We start from the raw sequence: 18,087 nt of genomic DNA, 5'->3' as shown, positions 1-18,087 counted from the left end.
CAGGGACAGACAGGTCAGCTTTACCTCCTGGCCTGGTGTGCATGTACAGAACACCAGCATACCCCACACACACACCACCACCACCACCACCACCACCACACACACCACTACCTGCTGGTTCTCGCGTGTACCTGCGGGCACTTCAGGCCAAGTCCACATTTGCTGGGCCCATGCTGCGTGCCAGACGCTGAAGGGACGGCCAGAAGAAGAGCTATCCCTGCTCTCAGAGTGGTCAGCATCCAGGGAAGTCCCCCACTCGGGGGAGACGCCACGTTCCCTCCCGGGCTCCCACCCAGCTGCTGGGACACAGATTTAGCACACGGAGAAAGACAGGAACAGAAACAGACCAGTATATTTATCCACACCCACACGCCGTTTCCCAGATAACCAACCAGGCGCTGTTTTCACTTGCAAAGCCCCCAGTCACAGTTGACACTAAACAGTCACCAATAGCTGTGCACTTATCACGCCCGGAGTCAAGTGCTTTGCCTGTTTTCTCTTCGTCATCCTCACAGCAATCCTCCTACGACAATATCTCTGTTTGACAAACAGATGCCCTATGTGTCGCCACGTGGCTGGTATAAGGTGGAAACGGCTCAAACCCAGCCAGACTGCTCCAATGTCCGTTCACGGGACCCACTGTTCTGCTGCCTCCATCGGCTCTGCCTCCTGAATATCTTTTGGGTGCGCCCACGTCTCTCTATCTGCTCAGCATCCTTGTCTGAGCCACTGCTGATTTTTACTTGGATGACTGCAGTAGCCTAACAGTCTCCGCATTCCCTTTTGCCCACCACAGTCCATCAGCCATTTAGAAGCCAGTGCCTTCAGTCAAAACCCAAATTCAGGCCCTGGCCGGTTGGCTCAGCGGTAGAGCGTCGGCCTGGCATGCAGGAGTCCCGGGTTCGATTCCTGGCCGGGGCACACAGGAAAGGCGCCCATCTGCTTCTCCACCCCTCTCCCTCTCCTTCCTCTCTGTCTCCCTCTTCCCCTCCCGCAGCCGAGGCTCCATTGGAGCAAAGATGGCCCAGGCGCTAGGGATGGCTCTGTGACCTCTGCCCCAGGCGCTAGAATGGCTCTGGATGCAACAGAGCAACGCCCCAGAGGGGCAGAACATCGCCCCCTGGTGGGCGTGCTGGGTGGATCCCGGTCGGGCGCATGCGGGAGTCTGTCTGACTGCCTCCCCATTTCCAGCTGCGGAAAAATGAAAAACCAAAAAAAAACCCAAAAACAAATTCAATCATGTCTCTCCCCTTTTAAAAGTCTTTCAGATGCTTCTAGCACAAAACCCAAACTCCTCCATACAGGGTCCTAGGCCTGGAATTGTCTGTCCTCTGTCCACTTCTCCTGTCGCTCTCTACCTGCTCCTCCAGCCCTTCCTGGAGCCCAGCCTCACTGCCCCCATTCTTATTCAGTGCTGGGGCCAGACTCTCTCCAGCTGCAGGGCCTTTGCACAAGCCGTGGTCTCCTCGGCCACCTAAAGTCCTAAGTGACTTCCCCAGGGTATTTCCCTGAGCTTCCACGCTCAGAGAGCATGCTTCATGGTTCCTTCACACAACTTGTCCCAGTGACATGTATTTATCAGTTTTCCTAGTGACCCCTCCACCAAGAAATAGAAAGGCAACCATTTGGTTTTTCCACTGAGAAGTCAGCTTTTCTTTCTTTCCCTTTGTCTTTTTTGGGTTTGTTTGGGCTTTTTATAAAAGATATTATTTATTGATTTTACAGAGAGGTGGTGGGACAAGAAGCAGTTGCTTCACTCTAGCTGCCCATTGGTTGCTTTGGATGTGCCTTGATGGGGCAAGCCCAGCGTTTCAAACCTCAGCGACCTCAGCGTCCCAGGGCGGCGCTCGATCCACTGCGCCACCACGGGCCGTGGTCAAAATACCATTATTGTATTTTGTTGCAACCATCTACTGACTAAAATATGAGTTTCCTTATACATTTTCATCATGTGTCCTGGAGAGTAGGATGAAAAGGCAGAGGGATGGGGACAGAAGGATAAAAGGAGAAATGAGATACGTTTAGCGATGATCAAATTGTTCAAACATTCCATAGCAGAAGAGAGCATAAGATGTCCTCAAGAGGCAGAGCCTCTGCTATTTGATTAGATTCAGTGACCCAGACAGTGTGGCCCCAAGAAATCATCCAGAAATAGCCTGTGTTGTTCTCCAGCTCTCCAGCGGGACCTGTTCTGCTCCTACGGGGTGTCTGAGCCGGCTGAGGCCAGCCTTACCTTCATCTTTCTGTTACACCATCAAGACACTGACCGTAAATTCGGCGATTTTCGGCACCCGGAACTTCCCTTTGTTCTTCTGTTCAGGCTGATACTCCGTTCTTGTCTTCACGATCACCTGAAATGTTTAACCAGTGTTTAGCATGCGTGGAGACTTGAAACACTTTTCTTCCTGTTTATTTTATCAACTGGAATTATTCATTGTGTAAAGATCAGAAAATAAAGAACCACCCTCTCAAGCACATACAAGAAAACAGAAAATTCAAGTTACCCATAACACTTCCCCATTCCAACAGAGACAACCCCAGGTGACAATCTGGGCCACACCTTTCCAGGTGTTTTTAAATGTATAGATATGCAGATATTATATATATACTAGCTATTTATGCAAACATATATATCCTTTTCATGATGGATTTATACTTTATGAATTATAACCTGCTTTCATCACACAACATTATACTAAGATTTTTCCACATAGACCAATATGTGCTCGCATTTTGCCTTTTGACATAGCATAATATTCAGCGTATGCATATGCTACAATCGATCTAATTAATCTCTGCTGTTGAACAGTTAGATTGCTTCCACAGTTTGGGTCATACAAACAATCCTGATGAACACCCTGTAGCTAAACCTTTGCACATGCGCTTAATTCCAATTTGATTTAGGGACTTTCGCAAAGAAAAACATAAAGGCCTATTGAATCTACGTTATTTCTAAAGCCTGAACATTTTGCAAAGGTGGTTCATGTCCAGACACGTTGTCAGTCTGCCAGGACATTTATGGAGCCCCATCCCACTGCGTGGACAGAGTGGCAGGAGAGGGCACCCTGGCAGATAACCCGTGACTACTGCTGAGGGTCCCCGTGTGATGGGGAACACGGAAACTGTCTGAGCCTCGGGGCCTCACCTGCAAAATATGGACGATAATCACCACCCTCATTTAAGAAGTCAGTGTGCCCGGTGAGCCACAAGCCTTGGGAGCCGTGGTGCCTGGGCCTTTTATGGTAGGCAGCCCGCTAGATGGCCCTTCGGGTTCCCGCCCCCACCCGGTGTGCATGTCTGTAGAATATCTCCCTGAAAGTGTGGGCGGGGCCCCGGGTGGGATAGTCACTCCTATAATTCCGTTCTGCCTGCCGTATACAACCCCACCCCGGCAGCCCGGAGAAGAGGGTCTCCTGCTGGTCTTGAGGAAGGAAGCTGACATGTTGGGATTTGGCCATGCACCAAGTACCTGAGGGTGGCCTCTGGAAGCTGGAAGTGACCTCAGCCAACAACGGGTCACTCAGAAAAATGGGGGCTTTAATCCCACACCCACACGTAACTGAATTCTGCCAACAACCTGAATGGGTTGGGAGGGGATGCCAAGCCCAGCAGACACCCTGGTTTCAGACCTGTGAGACCCCGACCCCAGAACCCAGCGGCTGTGCCTGGACCTCTGACCTACAAAAACTCTAAGATAACACACTCGTATTGCTTCAGGCCATTTAATTCCTGGTCATTTGTTCCACAGTGATGGAATATTAACACAGCTTCCCACATTGCCAAGCACATCCCAATGGTCGCGTGGCTTGACACCTTCCTCCCTAGATCCTCAGCCAGCGCACTGGTCTGCAGCATCTACACATCACACGTCAAACATTACAAAGCATCCGCTTCCTAATCCTCCCCCCCCCCCCTCTCTCATTTTATAAACGTCTTTCCCAGAGCTTTTCAAAAAGCTCAAAACCATGTTCGTCATTCCACTGAAATTTAAAAGACCCTATGCTGTAGCTGACATGTTGAGACGGGAAACAGAACTAAAAATGTATCGCTGTTGGCACTAGACAATGAATAATCATTACTGGCAATATCATTTCAATTGTCATAATAAACATTTTGTGGTAGCATCCATTTCTGCTTTCAATCAAAAGCTCCTCCCATATTCTTTTTGGGAGCTCAGACCTGCCTCATAGGCTGGTAGCTTTGTGGTTGGTTGGGATTGATCCTTCCCTTGATGATGGGGATGGTCCCGAATTAGGTTAAACCAATCAGAGCATACCATCCTATTGACCCCAAATTTGATTGGCTCAGAGGTGGGCATGTTACCCAGTTAGAACCAATGAGATATGAGGCAGTGTTGACTCGGGACTTGGCAATAAAAGCCTCCTTGCTCTTTCATGGGTGCTCCCCCAAATGGGCGTGCTTTTCCTCTGAATGTTGTGGTGAGGGCTTGAGTCTGGAACTGAACTGCTGAAGCAATCGTTGGCACCCCGAGGAGCCAGGATGAGGACAAAGGCAGCCCACAAAGAAAGGCAGAGCCAAGAGGAACTTAGAGGAACTGAGACGGGCCCCAAGGACACCTATCCTCTGAATCACACCTGTCTGACGCCAAACTGCAGTCCCGGGGGCAAATATGGACTGTTTGGGCTTTGACCCAATCTGGGTTGAGTTTTCTGTTACTGGAGGTGAAAAGCTTTCTATCTGATACAATGTGCTCCAAGAAAAATGAACCAAAAAGCTATTGTACGACAGCCACATACTAAATAAGCATAACAAAATCAATAGGTTTTTCTTGGCACCAGCAAATAAAAATCACCTCAAAATATAATGGGTCCACCAAAAGGTACACACAAAAATCTTCACAGCCACTTTCCTCCTAATCGCCCCAAAATGAGAACAACCGAGCTGTCCATGAACTGAAGAATAGATAAACTGTGGATTATTCATAACATGAACCGCCGCCTAGCAATACTACACACACATGGGTGAGCCTCAGACATTGCACCCAACAAAAGAAATCCCACTCAAAAAGTTTTCCTTGTATACTGTATGATTTCACTTATATCCAGTTCAATATGTATACATATATAATTTATATAATTGTTTATATAATTTATATGTGTATAATATATAAATAATCTGTGATATTTATAGTCTATGTAGTATTTCTTTTTAAAGTATTCCATTTGACATTTGCTGTCATGGCGTGGGAGGTGCAGGGTTAGGCACAGTTGGGGTCAGAGCCCTCCAAATCCATATCCTGCTTGGACCTCCACCCCAGTGAGATGTCACTCACGCCCTGAGTGACTTTCTAATGAAAACAGATCTTTTGCCTTCAGAGCCTCATTCCTCAAACTACCAAGTTCAAACACAGGTAGGCCAGGGGACAGGTGGGGTACCTGACCTTGTGTCAGTCCTCCCTCAGTGGTCTGCTCCTCTCTGCCTCCGAGCCACATCTTCTCCAAAGCCGCCCAGTTTGCGACTTCACGTTTTACCTCCGCCCCTATGGAAGTGTTATCTTGATAGAACCCCATCTCCCTACTAATAGCAGGCCTTTGTCCACTGGCCTGGAACAAGCGATGGTCCTTTGGCCTCATAGCCTCCGACCTCTCAGCCGTCCTGGACGGCTTGTTCGTGTGCCGCTCCCTGAAACGTCCTCCTCCCTGGGCTCGCTCCACGGCAGTCTCTCCCTTGGTTCTCTGCCGACTCACTGACCGGCCCGCCTTCTGCTTGGACTTTCAGTGTTGGAATTCCCCAGGGCGGGGTCACAGGCACTCTTCCCTCCCCGAGAAGCCCCTCTCCCCCTGAGTGCTTGCATTCCCATCACCTCCAAGTCCATCAGTGTCCCATAACTCGCAGCTTTACGTCTCCAGTGCAGACCCCACCTGGCCTCAGAGCACCCTTGCTGGAGGGCTGCTCTTGGGTCGGCGCACCTAAATCGACCATTTCCATGGCAAAGCTCCTGGCTTCACTGACCCACCTGCACCTCGACATTTTCTTCCCCATGTAAAACCCCAGCTCAGGAAACCAGCACCATCCACACCCTCATTTATGTCCAATTATAGCCAGAAATCTCCCATGACCGTCCCTTTCCCTTCCCTTCATTCCCCAATCCATCCCATCACCAGCTCCTGCTTCCTCGAAATTTCTCTTGGCTCGACCACTTGTCCAGTTCCAGCTCTGCCCCGCCCCAGCCCGGGGCACCACGCACTCCGCAGGAACGTTCGCTCTGGCCAGCTTCCTTGTTTCCATCCTTGCCTCCCCAAAGTGAGGAAAAAGAGCCTCTCAAGACCAAGCAGGCAGTGCAAACCATCCAACACCCAGGAGACACCCAGAGGCTGCAAAGAGGTGGTTTTGAGTGAGTGGCCTAAGAACAGGGCAGGGGACGTGAGGGGCGGGCAGAGGCTCTGAACCGCAGGCCAAGCATCTTGGGGATGAACTTGAGGGCCGTGGGGAGCTGAGGAAGGGTTGTAAAGCAGAGAGGGGCTTTCCAGATATGCACCACAGACAGAAGAGGAGCCTCTGCTGCAGGGGGCATCCCTGGGGAGATGGCAAAGTGGGAGGATCCAGCCCTACTGGAATCCACCAGCCAGCAGGCCTGTCCTGGGGCTTGGTGTTCGTTCTCATGGAAGGGGGCCAGAAACATATCCCTTCTAGTAAAGGAGCTACAGTAACAGTTCCCTTTCTTACTGCTATGAAGGAGAAAGCATAAGAAATGTTAGCCAATCGTTATTAATTGGACCTTGGAGGAATCAGCTTGCATAAGCAAAGAAAGGGAAGAGAGGAAATAAATTTGCAAAGAAAGGCTCTATTCTAAGCGGTTGAAAAAATAAAAAATGGAGCAAAGCAGAGCCCCGAGCTCCTTGAATAATAACAGAAACGGGCGCAGAAGGGGACAGAGGACAGAAAAAATTCATTCCACTCTCTTTATTATTCTAAGGGGGCTTTTAGGGGTATTCGGAGAAATGAACCTCCAGATTCTTCAAATATCATTGTGGATTTGGGCAAAAAAATAAATCCGTTTTCTTTCCATATTTATATAAACAGTTCCCATTGTCCTGTCGGCGGCTGATACGCAGAAGATCATTTAACATAATCGTGCAATGACGGCATTTGTGAAAACGGGATAAATTATTCATCCCCAAAAGGACCCCTCGTCCGCAGGCAAGGCCAGATAATGCGTGCACGTTCCGATGGCGCAAAGCACAGATCATAAAAATTTAAAATACTACTTCCCGGGATTATCAATAATGAAGAGGTCCCCACACGGCGAGGCCCGGGATTGGCAGGAACAATAAATAAAGGCGCAGAAGTGCTCACAGGGAGTAAGGGTGTATTTTTATGAGCTGGACTTGCACAGGCCAAAAATAGGTGGAAGCTGCAACCCTGGGTTCCTTCTTGCCGCACACGCGGAGCGGAGTTCAGAGCAGGGCCGAGAATGAATGGCTCGCGGCAGGGCACCGACTGCGTGCTGGGCACCAGGCTGGGGGGGCCCGGTGCAGTCTCCTGACTCACCTTGCAGCATGCCCTCCGATCCTTGTGTCTCTCCTTTACATTCATCATCATTCCTATTTCTCAGACGAGGAAATCTACCCTCCTCACTTGCCTGTGATCGAATGACTGGTAAGTGGTTAAGCTAACATTTCAACTCAAGATGATCCTGCTCCTTTCCTATCAGGGTTTTAAGAAGGGGGTGCCCGCTCTGTGCCTGGCACTGTACCCAGTGCTTGACCCCTGTATGGCAGCCAATCCTCTCGGTCACTCTGGGGGAGGAGTGTTTATCCCCATCAACAGAGGGGCAGAAATGAATCTGCAACCTCACACGACCACTAAGAGGCAGAACCAAGGCTTGGACTTGGGCGTCTGGCTCAGATCCAAAAGCCACCTCCTAGTAAGGCCATCATTCACGTATCATTACCCCCTCCCTCTGATCCTGTGGCACCCGGTACACAATGGGGGTGCCGTAAATGCTGCCAAGTGAATGAACACAGGAATTAATCTTATCTCTAAGGAGACACGCTGACGTTGGGACCCTTCTGCCGTCGGCCACTCTCACTTCTCACCCCACACTTCATGGCTTTGGGTTTGAGCCTTTCCCTGGGCCCTTGAAGCTCAATGTTGGGTGCAGGACACAGAGTACGATGCCAGTGCTCAAAGGACACTAGTGGAGGTGTTGTCCAAGCCCATCAATTCACAGATGGGAAAGTGGGAGCCCAGAGAGGGAAAGGGATTTGCTACAAGGTCACACAGCAAAACTATGTCAGAAGCAGGCGTGTAGCATGGACCTGCTGGTTCCCAGTCCAGGGCACTCTCTGTGGGATCAAGTCTGTTTCCCTTGCTGGGCCTTTGCTTTCTAGAGGCAGAATGGAAGGCTGTCCAGCATGACCTCAAGCAGCCCAGTTAGCCCAGTAAGTCTGTGACTCTCCAACTCGGAGGCAGTGTGCAGTGTGTGGCACAAACTGAGTGTGTCTCCACGGGCCCTCCTTAGGGGCTTCAGGCTCCTGCTCTGAGCAGAGGCTTGCTCCGGGGCTGGAATCGTGTCCACAACTCCGCCACCGGGCCCGCCATCGACTGTCCACAGGCTCAGCCCACTTCACTTCTCACGCTCCTTGAAGCCCGGACCAGCCCCTGCACTCTCCAGGAGCAAAGATCAGCAGACTGGGCTGATGACGATAATAACAACAACAGCAGCAGCAGGAATAACAACCACCTTGCATGAAGCGTTTACTCCGTGCCAGACACCGTGATAACCATCTGACATGTATTTTCTCATTTCACCCTTTCAACAATCCTCACAGGAAGATACTGTTCCCATTTTAACCATGAGAAATCGGAGGGTCAGAGAGGCTAATAAACTTGCCTAGGGTCACACAGCAAGCAGGTGGTGGAGTTAAGGTTCGAATTCAAACAGCACTGCTCAACACGACCCCCCCTCCATGCAGAGACACGGCCTCGCTCCACGCGGTCTCTGCATGTGTGAACGCGAGCAAGCTCACTTAAGCTCTCCTAGACTAATTTACCGTCTGTAAAATCGCGGCAATTTTCTTTGGGGAAAAAAAAATGTGATACATGCTTATGGTAAGAAAGTATTACATATACAGAACAAAATATTTTTAATGGCCCCACCCACCCCCATCCCTACACGTCAAACATTTACTGATCTTCTTGTGTGACTTTCCAAAATGGTTGTTATAAATTAGTCATAAAACATACGTACACACGTGTTTCCACCAATGGGATCACTCCACACCACACTCTGAAGCTGTTTTAACCAAAAAATGTCTGCTGTGTTAGCACAAGCCAATCTCCCTCGTTCTCGAAACAATCCTTAGTATTCCTCATCTGAGCACCAGAGTTTATTTAAGCCATTCCTTCTCGTGGAACGGTCCAGTTGTTCCCAATTATATGTACTTGCAAAACGATGCCCATAGCAGAACTTTCTACCAGTTGGAAGCATACCAGTAAAATGGCATATATACTTTAAATTTTATAAACAATGTCAAAACGCCCTTGGAAAAACACCGTACCCAATTACATAACCACCAAGAGTATACAAAGATCTGCTCACTGCTAGTGTTAGCACCACCAGGCCTTCTCACTCTTTTGCGGTCTGATAGGGAGAAAGCTGTACTTGGTTTAAAACGACGTGTTTAAGTTATAAAGAATGTTTAATGGGCCTTATATCTGTTTGTTGAAGTTGCCTAGTCAGAGCCTTGCTACAATTCAGGGTGACTTACAATCCATCTTTTAAGAGTCTTTGAAAAAGCAGAACAAGGGGGGCTCTGTGAGCATGGCACCTGCAGAGGTAGGCATTTCTGCTGCTCCCTGGGGAAGGGCGGATGCTTCTCTGAACCTGTGTCTCGGGGAGAAAAAGAGCCCCTCTGGTGAAGGCACAGGAGAGGCCAAGGACACGGGACTCAGTACAAGAGCAGCTTCTCCCTTGCTTAACCTCCCAGGTGCACTCCCCTCGAGCCCCACCCGGAAACCCCATCCTTCTCAGCACGGTTTGCTTCTACAGCCGGCTTCCCAAAATGTCAACTCTAGGAGATATACTCTTGATGTCCAGTCGAGGGAAGGAAACTATATCACTGAGCGCTCTCCGGGTGCCTTGAGACAATTTTCACACTTTTCCTCTGTAGTAATCGCATTAGATAGGTCTGATCACATTAGAGTTGGTAAAAGCCAAAGCTCGGAGATGCTAAGCAACTTGCCTAAAGCCACACAGCAAGTAAATAGCTTAGCTGGGATTTGAACCCAGATCTCTAGGACTACAAAGCGCACAGGGTATACCATGCAAAATATGAAGTGTGCCAAGCATCAGTAATCGATCTGCAAATGTCTGCGTTCCTCTCCTCCCACAGGAGGTGGGCCAGGATGTGTAAAGACTTAGTAATCAGTAGGAAGGAAAGGAACATTTGCCTAGAGCCTGCCAGTTGGCTTGCCAAATGCACGATTTGCCTGGGACTTGGCCAAGGCAGGGCTGTGCCTGTCTGGGGTTTGCTCTCTGCCAACCCGCCATCCGTTCGCTCCCAGCACACCTGCGTGCAGACCTTGGCAGCAATGTTTTCCTGGGGTGTGTCCTAGGACAGCGTTCATCCCTGAGTCTGTTTCTGTATCTGCACAATGGGGGAATGGTAGTGACCTCAAAGAGGGTCTGTGGGAACACCTGGGTTATTGGGGTCACTCAGATAAGCCAAAGGCTATGAGGCTCCAAAAGCACATCCTGAAATTTGATGTTCCAGCATCTCAGGAGCTTGCTCCATGGCCTGGAGGAAGCCAGCCAACTGCGCAGACGCTAGTCTGTCCCCTCACCTGTCACACGGAGGAATTATGCCCCGCTTCACTCTAGGCAAGGGGCAGCGGCTCGCTCAGCCAGAATTCCCCGCTGCCCGCTGCAGGCCAGGATACAGACCAAGGAGAGCCGGGGCCCTCAGACCCAGTGGGCAAACCCCAGAGCCAACCCGGGACCGAGTCTACACAAACCCGCCCCCCACCCCGCCCCCACTGCGCCGGCGCCCACCACCGTCTTCCCCGCAGGAACATGGCGGTGGCCCCTGGCCGACCCCCTCCTTCCACTCTCTTCTCCCACCGTTCCGGGTGGGGGAGCTGCAGGAAACCCATCACCTATGTTTGGGGAAAATGAGTCAGTGCTTCAAGGAGGATGGGTGGGAAGGGCAGAGGAGAGGAGACCAGGAGACCAAGCCTGAGTCCCCTGTCCCCAGGGTGGCCCACGGCAGCCACAGAAACCTTCTTCAAGTAGAAGTCTGGCCCTGCTACTCTCCTGCTTTGAATCCCTTCAAAACACTCCACCCGGCCCCACAGGGGCTGGGCCCACCTCACCTCAGCTCCCAGTTCTCTCCCCACACCCAGCATGCCCGGCCAGCGGCCTCGGCTGTCCCTCCAGCTTCCTCAATGCCTGTCCGCATGCTGGGGCCTCTGCCCCCCATCCCTCCCCAGCCCGTCCTCCAGGTCTCTGCCAGGGCTCCTTCCCGGACCACCCTCCCATGGTAATTAGGCCCCCTGAAGTCTTATCCTCTCTTACATGACAGTGCTTTCCTCTCTCTTTTATAGCACTTCCTACAACGTGCATCTAGGTGTGTGATGGCTTGTTTGAAGTCCCTTTCCTGCATTGGACAGGAAGCTTCCTGAAGCCATGACTTTTCATGGCTATATACATATAGCCCGGCACATGCCTGGCACAAAGGAGGTGCCCCACTAGATGTGCTGGATGAATGAGTAAGCAAATGAGTGCCTGTCGGTGTGATGAGTAGAACCACAGCTATGAATGGATGAGTGAGAGGTGAGTGCCTGACCATGATGAGTAGAAGCACAGCTATGAATGGATGAGTGAGAGGTGAGTGCCTGACCATGATGAGTAGAACCACAGCTATGAATGAATGAGAGGTGAGTGCCTGACCATGATGAGTAGAAGCACAGCTATGAATGGATGAGAGGTGAGTGCCTGACCATGATGAGTAGAAGCACAGCTATGAATGGATGAGAGGTGAGTGCCTGACCATGATGAGTAGAAGCACAGCTATGAATGGATGAGAGGTGAGTGCCTGACCATGATGAGTAGAAGCACAGCTATGAATGGATGAGTGAGAGGTGAGTGCCTGACCATGATGAGTAGAAGCACAGCTATGAATGGATGAGTGAGAGGTGAGTGCCTGACCATGATGAGTAGAAGCACAGCTATGATGATGGACACTCAGGGAGTGTGTCCAGGAGAGCTGTTATCCAAGCTGGTTTAGGTGAGCATTGGCTTATAGGACAGGTGAAGGGGTGAGAAGGCGTTCAGGGCTGATGGGATGACAGGTACGAGGAGGAGGCAGCATGAAGCACCCTGGAGAGGGTGGGAAACTCTAGGGCAGGGTTTCTCAACCTGGGCTCTGCTGGCATCGTGGGCAGAATAATTCTGCTTTAGGGGAGCCATCCTGTGCATTGTGGGATACTTAACAGCAGGACCAGAAACCAGTGGGGCAGATGATGAAGGCCCTGGACAGCCAGGGTTAGGATTTGAAGACTGTGCCCTGTGGTGGTGGCGGCAAAGGGTTTCCGTGGGAGAAGGACCTGGTCGCAACTCTGGGGGCAGTCGCTCAGACGCAGTGTGGAGGGCTGGCTGGCGTGACAGAGAGAAGAGGGGGAGACCCCTGAGAGGCCAGTGACCTCCTGCTCTGAGGCGGGCACCAATCCCCTCGCACGGGGTGGGGCGCACTGGGGGCTGTGTTCTCCCTGGGGACTTGTCCCCACACATCACCTGCAGGCCCAGGAGGCTGGAGGAAGAGGAGTGTGGCCGGAGAAGAGGGTCTGGAGTCTGAGGAAGTGCTCTCCAGGGGCAGAGCCTTCTCATTATTGAAGGGAGCATGGTGCAGAGGGAGAACTGGGGTGTCAGGTGTGCCAGGTCCCAGCCCCAGCTCCTCCTATGTGTCTCTGAAGCTTGGGCGAGTCGTTCCATTGATCAGAGCCTCAGTTTACCCGTCAGTGAAATGGGTTCACCAGCACCCACCCCGTAGAGCTGTTGGGAAGACTGGCGGAAACAGCGGCAAGCAATGCCCTGCACAGCCGCTCCCAGCTCAGAGCACGGACTCGGGCACACTGTCCTCTCCCGTTCGCTGCCACAAGGTTTTCCGCTGAAATTCATGTTCCCCACCAAAGAGTACTCGGTGAACAAATCTAAAGCGGCTGCCAGCATTACCAACCACGCTCACTCTGTATCTTACATTTCCAGAAAGAAAAACTGTGACTGGACCTTGGGGTCCCATAGACGTCTTTCTGATGACCATTTTAGCTTCAGACACTCACCATCTGACCGGAACCCAATCAGAGAGCCGATAACTGTGTCAGGACTCACCTTGCCTTCCCTGTGCCCTGGATGGGCGAGTCCCCAGGTTGTCCTTCCCACCTTACACACAAGGAGGAGGCCGAGGCAGTTGCAGAAATCCGCGTCATGCCGTTGGCCAAGCTAGGCTAGCACAAGGGCGAGTGGAGCGTGTGATGATAACTAAGCACTTGAAGGATGCATTCGGCTTCTGGAGTGGAATTCACTTTGAACACATCCGTTCTAATGTCAAGGGGGAAGCTTGTTTGCTCTACTACAGAGGGTAACATCTAAGTACCAGCACTGACAACCGCTCACTCGAGTTCCCACTCGGAGAAGAGCAGGCAGAGGTCTCAGGGAGGAGAGCAACGCACGGCAGTGGCGCTGGGAGTGAGCGGCTGAGCCCCAGCTCAAGCCCAGTGTGTGGACGCTCCGGCCAGCTGGCTCCCTGTCCCTGGCAAGGTGGGAGCTTCTGGGGCACTGCCTGCGTGCTAGGTTCTCCAGACCTTGCCAGGGTGCTCACCAACTATGTGCTTTAGAAAGTTACTTGACCACTCAAGCACCTGCGTCTCATCTTTAAAATCTGGATTAAAGTAGCAACTTCCTTATAGGGTTCTTCTAACTATTAAAAAGGTGAAAGAAATTGTGTGTGTGTGTGTGTGTGTGTGTGTGTGTGTGTGTGTGTGTCTACATGTGGCTTAGAACAGCATCTAACATTTAGGAAGCCCTTGAAAATGGATGGTCATGACTATTCCCTTATAGTTAGTTTTGTGCCAGACACTTTACATATGAGGCCACTTCTAATTGTGTCCTGACCATGTGAGGTAGGTATGATCATCCCCACTTTACACAGGAGAAAACCGAGGTCCATGTGGTAGGAAGACTTTGCCATGAACATCAGAAAGAGTCTGTGATGCGCCCCTGTAGGGGTGTGTTCCTTTGGGGATTGGTATCTTTTGGGGTGCATTGGTTTCCCTCTCCATGCATGTCCACAATGTGTCCTTCAGGCTTTGGGACAGCTTTTTGGTTCACTGGACTGGGTTTTCATGCCCTCTCTCAAGGCGAGAAGGAAGCCCTTCGAGGCAGGAGGATGAAGTAAGGGGTGGGGGGAGAAAGGGGGACAGAGGCCATAGTATCTCTGGCTGATTTGCAGGTGTGGGGGGTTTGGGGGGGTTGGGGGAGAGGTGACCTCATCACAGTCCCTTTTCCTTGCACACCTCTCAGGGACACACAGATCTATCTCTAAAGCTGTAGATGTTGGCTGAAGAGTAAGGATTTTCCCTGCAGCCTCCCAAACCCTCGAGAGAATAGCTCCCCTTCGCTCCAGCTTTCATTACATCCGGGCTCAAATTCCAGCATGGCCACTCACTCCCGTGAGCTTGACAACTCACCAAACGTCTCTGCTCCTGCACCTTGCACCAGTAAATGTGCGTGCACAGTCCTGACTCCCACGGGTAATGCGCATCTAGCACAGTGGTTCTCAACTCTGGGCTGCACCCAGGAGCCACCTGGAGAGATTTAATTAACTCTGATGCCCAGGCCTCACCTCCAGAGATTCTCATTCAAATGTTCTGGGGTGCGGCCTAGATTTCAGGGTTTGCCAAAGCTCCCCAGGTGATCCTAACATGCGGTCAGACACTGAGAACCTCTGTTCTCCCTGCACCAGCTGCCCAGGTAATATCTCCCCTCCGCATTACTTGAGTGTTAAGTGCCGGTTCGAACTGTATTTCTCAAGACCTTCTCGGTTTCCTCGGTTGGCTCAAGGCTTCTTTGTTTCTGCCACCCCCGTGCACATTCTCATATTGACAACCTCTGTACTTTCAAAACAGATGACTCAACCTGCAGCCAATCAGCCAGCCCCTTTATCCAGCTCTGGCTCCTCTTCTGTTCACTGGATAGAGCCAATTGGTTAAGACACACAATGCCCTCCCGGAGATGCCAATGAGAGAATCAAACCGACAGAATGATCCATTGTTCGCTCTTCATCCAGGGAACTCCACAATTTGCCTCCAAATCTATCTCTTACAGTGTGCCAAAGCTCCTGCTATAGAACCCCAGGGGCTCTGGGATGGCTCTCAAACGGTAGTGTATCTATCTCCCACCTGTGCCATGGGACAGCACCCCCTCCCTCACACACACACCTCTGTGTAAATGCCCACCTCCGTGCCTCTCGGACTACACCCGTGGCGGGAGATGTGCCATAGGTTTCCCAGGCTCTGCTCACGCGTGCCCTTTGCCTTGAGTGCCTTTCCCTCCTATGATCTACCTGGGAGGCTCGTGCTCACCTTTAAAAGCCAAATTGAAATGTCCCCTGCAGCTTACTTCACCTGTTTTCTCAGTGCCCCTCCCCAACAGAATTAATTGTTTCCACCCCTGGGCTCCGCCAGCCTTTACAACACTCAGGGAGAGTGTTTACAGCAATGCACGTATTGAGTGGTCTGCCGGGTAGGGATACTGTAATTCATTTTTTTCTAACCCACTTCCAGCACAGCACAGGGACGGGGGCCCTAGCAGGTGCTAACTAAATGCTTGCTGGACTGCATCCAACTCCCTGTCCTCAAACCTGTACCAGTCAATTTTTGAAACACCTCCCTGCAATAATCAAGTCGATTTTCTCCTATCACCGTTTAGAGGCTTATTAGTATTCTTCTCCTGTGATAAAACTTAAATAAGGAAGATGTGTGAACCCAAACAAAAATTCATATATAATATGAATAAACACTTACCATAGATCTCTGAAACAACACAAGTGATGTCATGTCTGTGGAAGGAATAACTAACTACATTCTACAAGAAAGGGAACATATTTGGCTGATGTTGTGGGAATGAAAGGGTTTGGGAGTGGAACGTCTTGCTGATTTATTTCCTGAGATCCTGAGATGGGGGAGGGCAGGGACTGATGGGGACAAGAGACCTGCGTTACCTTTTCCGGAGCAGGCAGCTGTAAGTGATTAACCTCCAAGGGGGTGATGAGAGGGACGGTCTGGAAGCCATCCTCCACTGAAGGCGGCTTGGTTGCCTTGTCGCCAGGGTTACTGTTCAGCTTCACCATCCTGAGATGCCTTTCTTCCCGGACCTAGGCAAGCAGTGGGATGCTGGTGATAGTGGGAGCTGGGGCAGAGAAAGAGAACAGTGTGGGGGCTTTCAGTGTCGAGATCAGGCGCGATCTTCCAATAGACTTCCTGCAAGATTCCCATGATCCAGTAAAACTTCTTTCATCATCAAAATATGCCATCGGCTCACAGAGCTCAACAGCCTTCAAATTTGAAAATTCAAAGAAAATCCCAGACTTACACACACACACACACACACACACACACACAAATACATACAAGCCTTAAAAAAATATCTATCCAAGACACTAGAGCTAATGTAGGCAGAGAATCTTAGGGAAAGGCTTATTCTTAGTGCATAATTAAAGTCTATTATTCTGGGTCACCCTGCAGTATGATAAATTTCACCGTACCACCCTGGGCTGCTATTTTGTCACATCGGTTTTTCTTCAGCAGTCTCCCTAAAGCACACCAAATACATTCCCTGTCTCTGTGGGTAGAGTACCCTTTTACATAACATGTGGCTTGTGTAGGAGATACAATTTCCTAAAACAAAAAAACGAACTGGCTTGAACCCAATCTTGTTATTCAACCATGGAATGAATGCCTCCATTTCCTCAATAGCGAGGGCCATTTTTTTTTCTTTCTTTTTTTTTTGCATCTATGGAAAGTTAGCAAGCCCCGTATTGCAAGATTGCCAACTAAATAAACAAATGACATTTATTGCTCTCCAGCTCCCTTGAAAGACGAATGTTGCCCCCCCCCAAGCCCAGCAGAATTGAACCTCCCTTGTCAATCCGCTGAGGGAACCTTGTTAGAAAAAATGGGGTTGTTGCGGGGTGAAAGGGGTGGTGGAGGGTTGAAGGATACTGAGCAGTGGTTACAGCAAAAAAGCAAATGCCTACTTACTGTGCTGCACTCTTGGTGGTCAGAGCAGAGTCAAGCCAATTTGAAGAGGAGGAGGACAGTGGCCAAGTCCTCCCTCCTCAGCCCGGCTCGTGGTGCTGAAAGGACAGCGCCTTGCGTGCGTCTGGATAGGGAGCTTCTGCGAGCGAGAGAGAGCGAGCGGGATGAGCTCCTGGCTGCTACCCGCCTGCCTGCTCGCTCGCGCCCCCGCCCACCAGGACGGGCTCTCACACCATCTGTCATCTGGCACCACCTGCTGTTTCTTATGCATGGCCACAACCAGCACGGGACAAAATGGTTTCAAGAAAGTGGGAGGGATTACACACACACACACACACACACACACACACACACACACACACTGTAATACATCATAGAATAAGCAATCTTTGAGCCTTTAGAAAAACTGGGGAAACACTTTTATTGGGGAAAGACACCCCCTCTGAGAATCTCCCAGGACAACACTGGAAAATGCGGAGTGGTCCGCGACCTGCACTGTGCTTTGACCTGTGAGAAGGCAGAAAGGGGAACTAGCACTTATTATCTCCCACGCAGTGAGTGGGGAGGTTCCCAGGTTCCTTCAAATTACTTCCCTCGTTAGCAAAATGTGATTGCTAACAGTCCCTTCACGATGGGATTGGTGTGAGGTGTAAATACGGTAACGTGGGAAAAGCACTTAGCTCAGAGCAAGCAGTGCATGAGCATCAACTACTGTCCTCACAATGCCACTGCGATCACCATCATGCCGGTCAGCAGGTCACATGAGGTCATGGAGCTGGTAGCGCACCAAGAACTGGGCTTCCAGCCCTG

At 50.7% G+C, this 18,087-nt stretch overlaps 1 protein-coding gene across 2 annotated transcripts in view; it reads right to left on the bottom strand.

Annotated features, from left to right (window-relative positions):
- Nucleotides 1-17,434, bottom strand: part of NSG2 (neuronal vesicle trafficking associated 2) — a 45,846-nt gene extending 28,412 nt beyond the window's left edge. The window contains exons 1-3 of one of the 2 annotated variants that reach the window (XM_066277620.1): nt 17,281-17,434; nt 16,242-16,429; nt 2,268-2,351 (exon numbers count right to left, since the gene is read on the bottom strand). In XM_066277620.1, coding sequence (XP_066133717.1) covers nt 2,268-2,351; nt 16,242-16,370 — 213 coding nt within the window. In that variant the 5' untranslated portion in view covers nt 16,371-16,429; nt 17,281-17,434. The remainder of the gene's footprint in view (nt 1-2,267; nt 2,352-16,241; nt 16,430-17,280) is intronic. The other variant, XM_066277621.1, reaches the window with a different exon arrangement.
- Between the last annotated feature and the right edge of the window lie 653 nt (nt 17,435-18,087).

Source organism: Saccopteryx bilineata, chromosome 4, assembly GCF_036850765.1.
Source record: "Saccopteryx bilineata isolate mSacBil1 chromosome 4, mSacBil1_pri_phased_curated, whole genome shotgun sequence".
Lineage (NCBI taxonomy): Eukaryota > Metazoa > Chordata > Mammalia > Chiroptera > Emballonuridae > Saccopteryx > Saccopteryx bilineata.
Note: the sequence above shows the minus strand (reverse complement) of the source record. Positions and strands in the feature narration are given on the sequence as shown.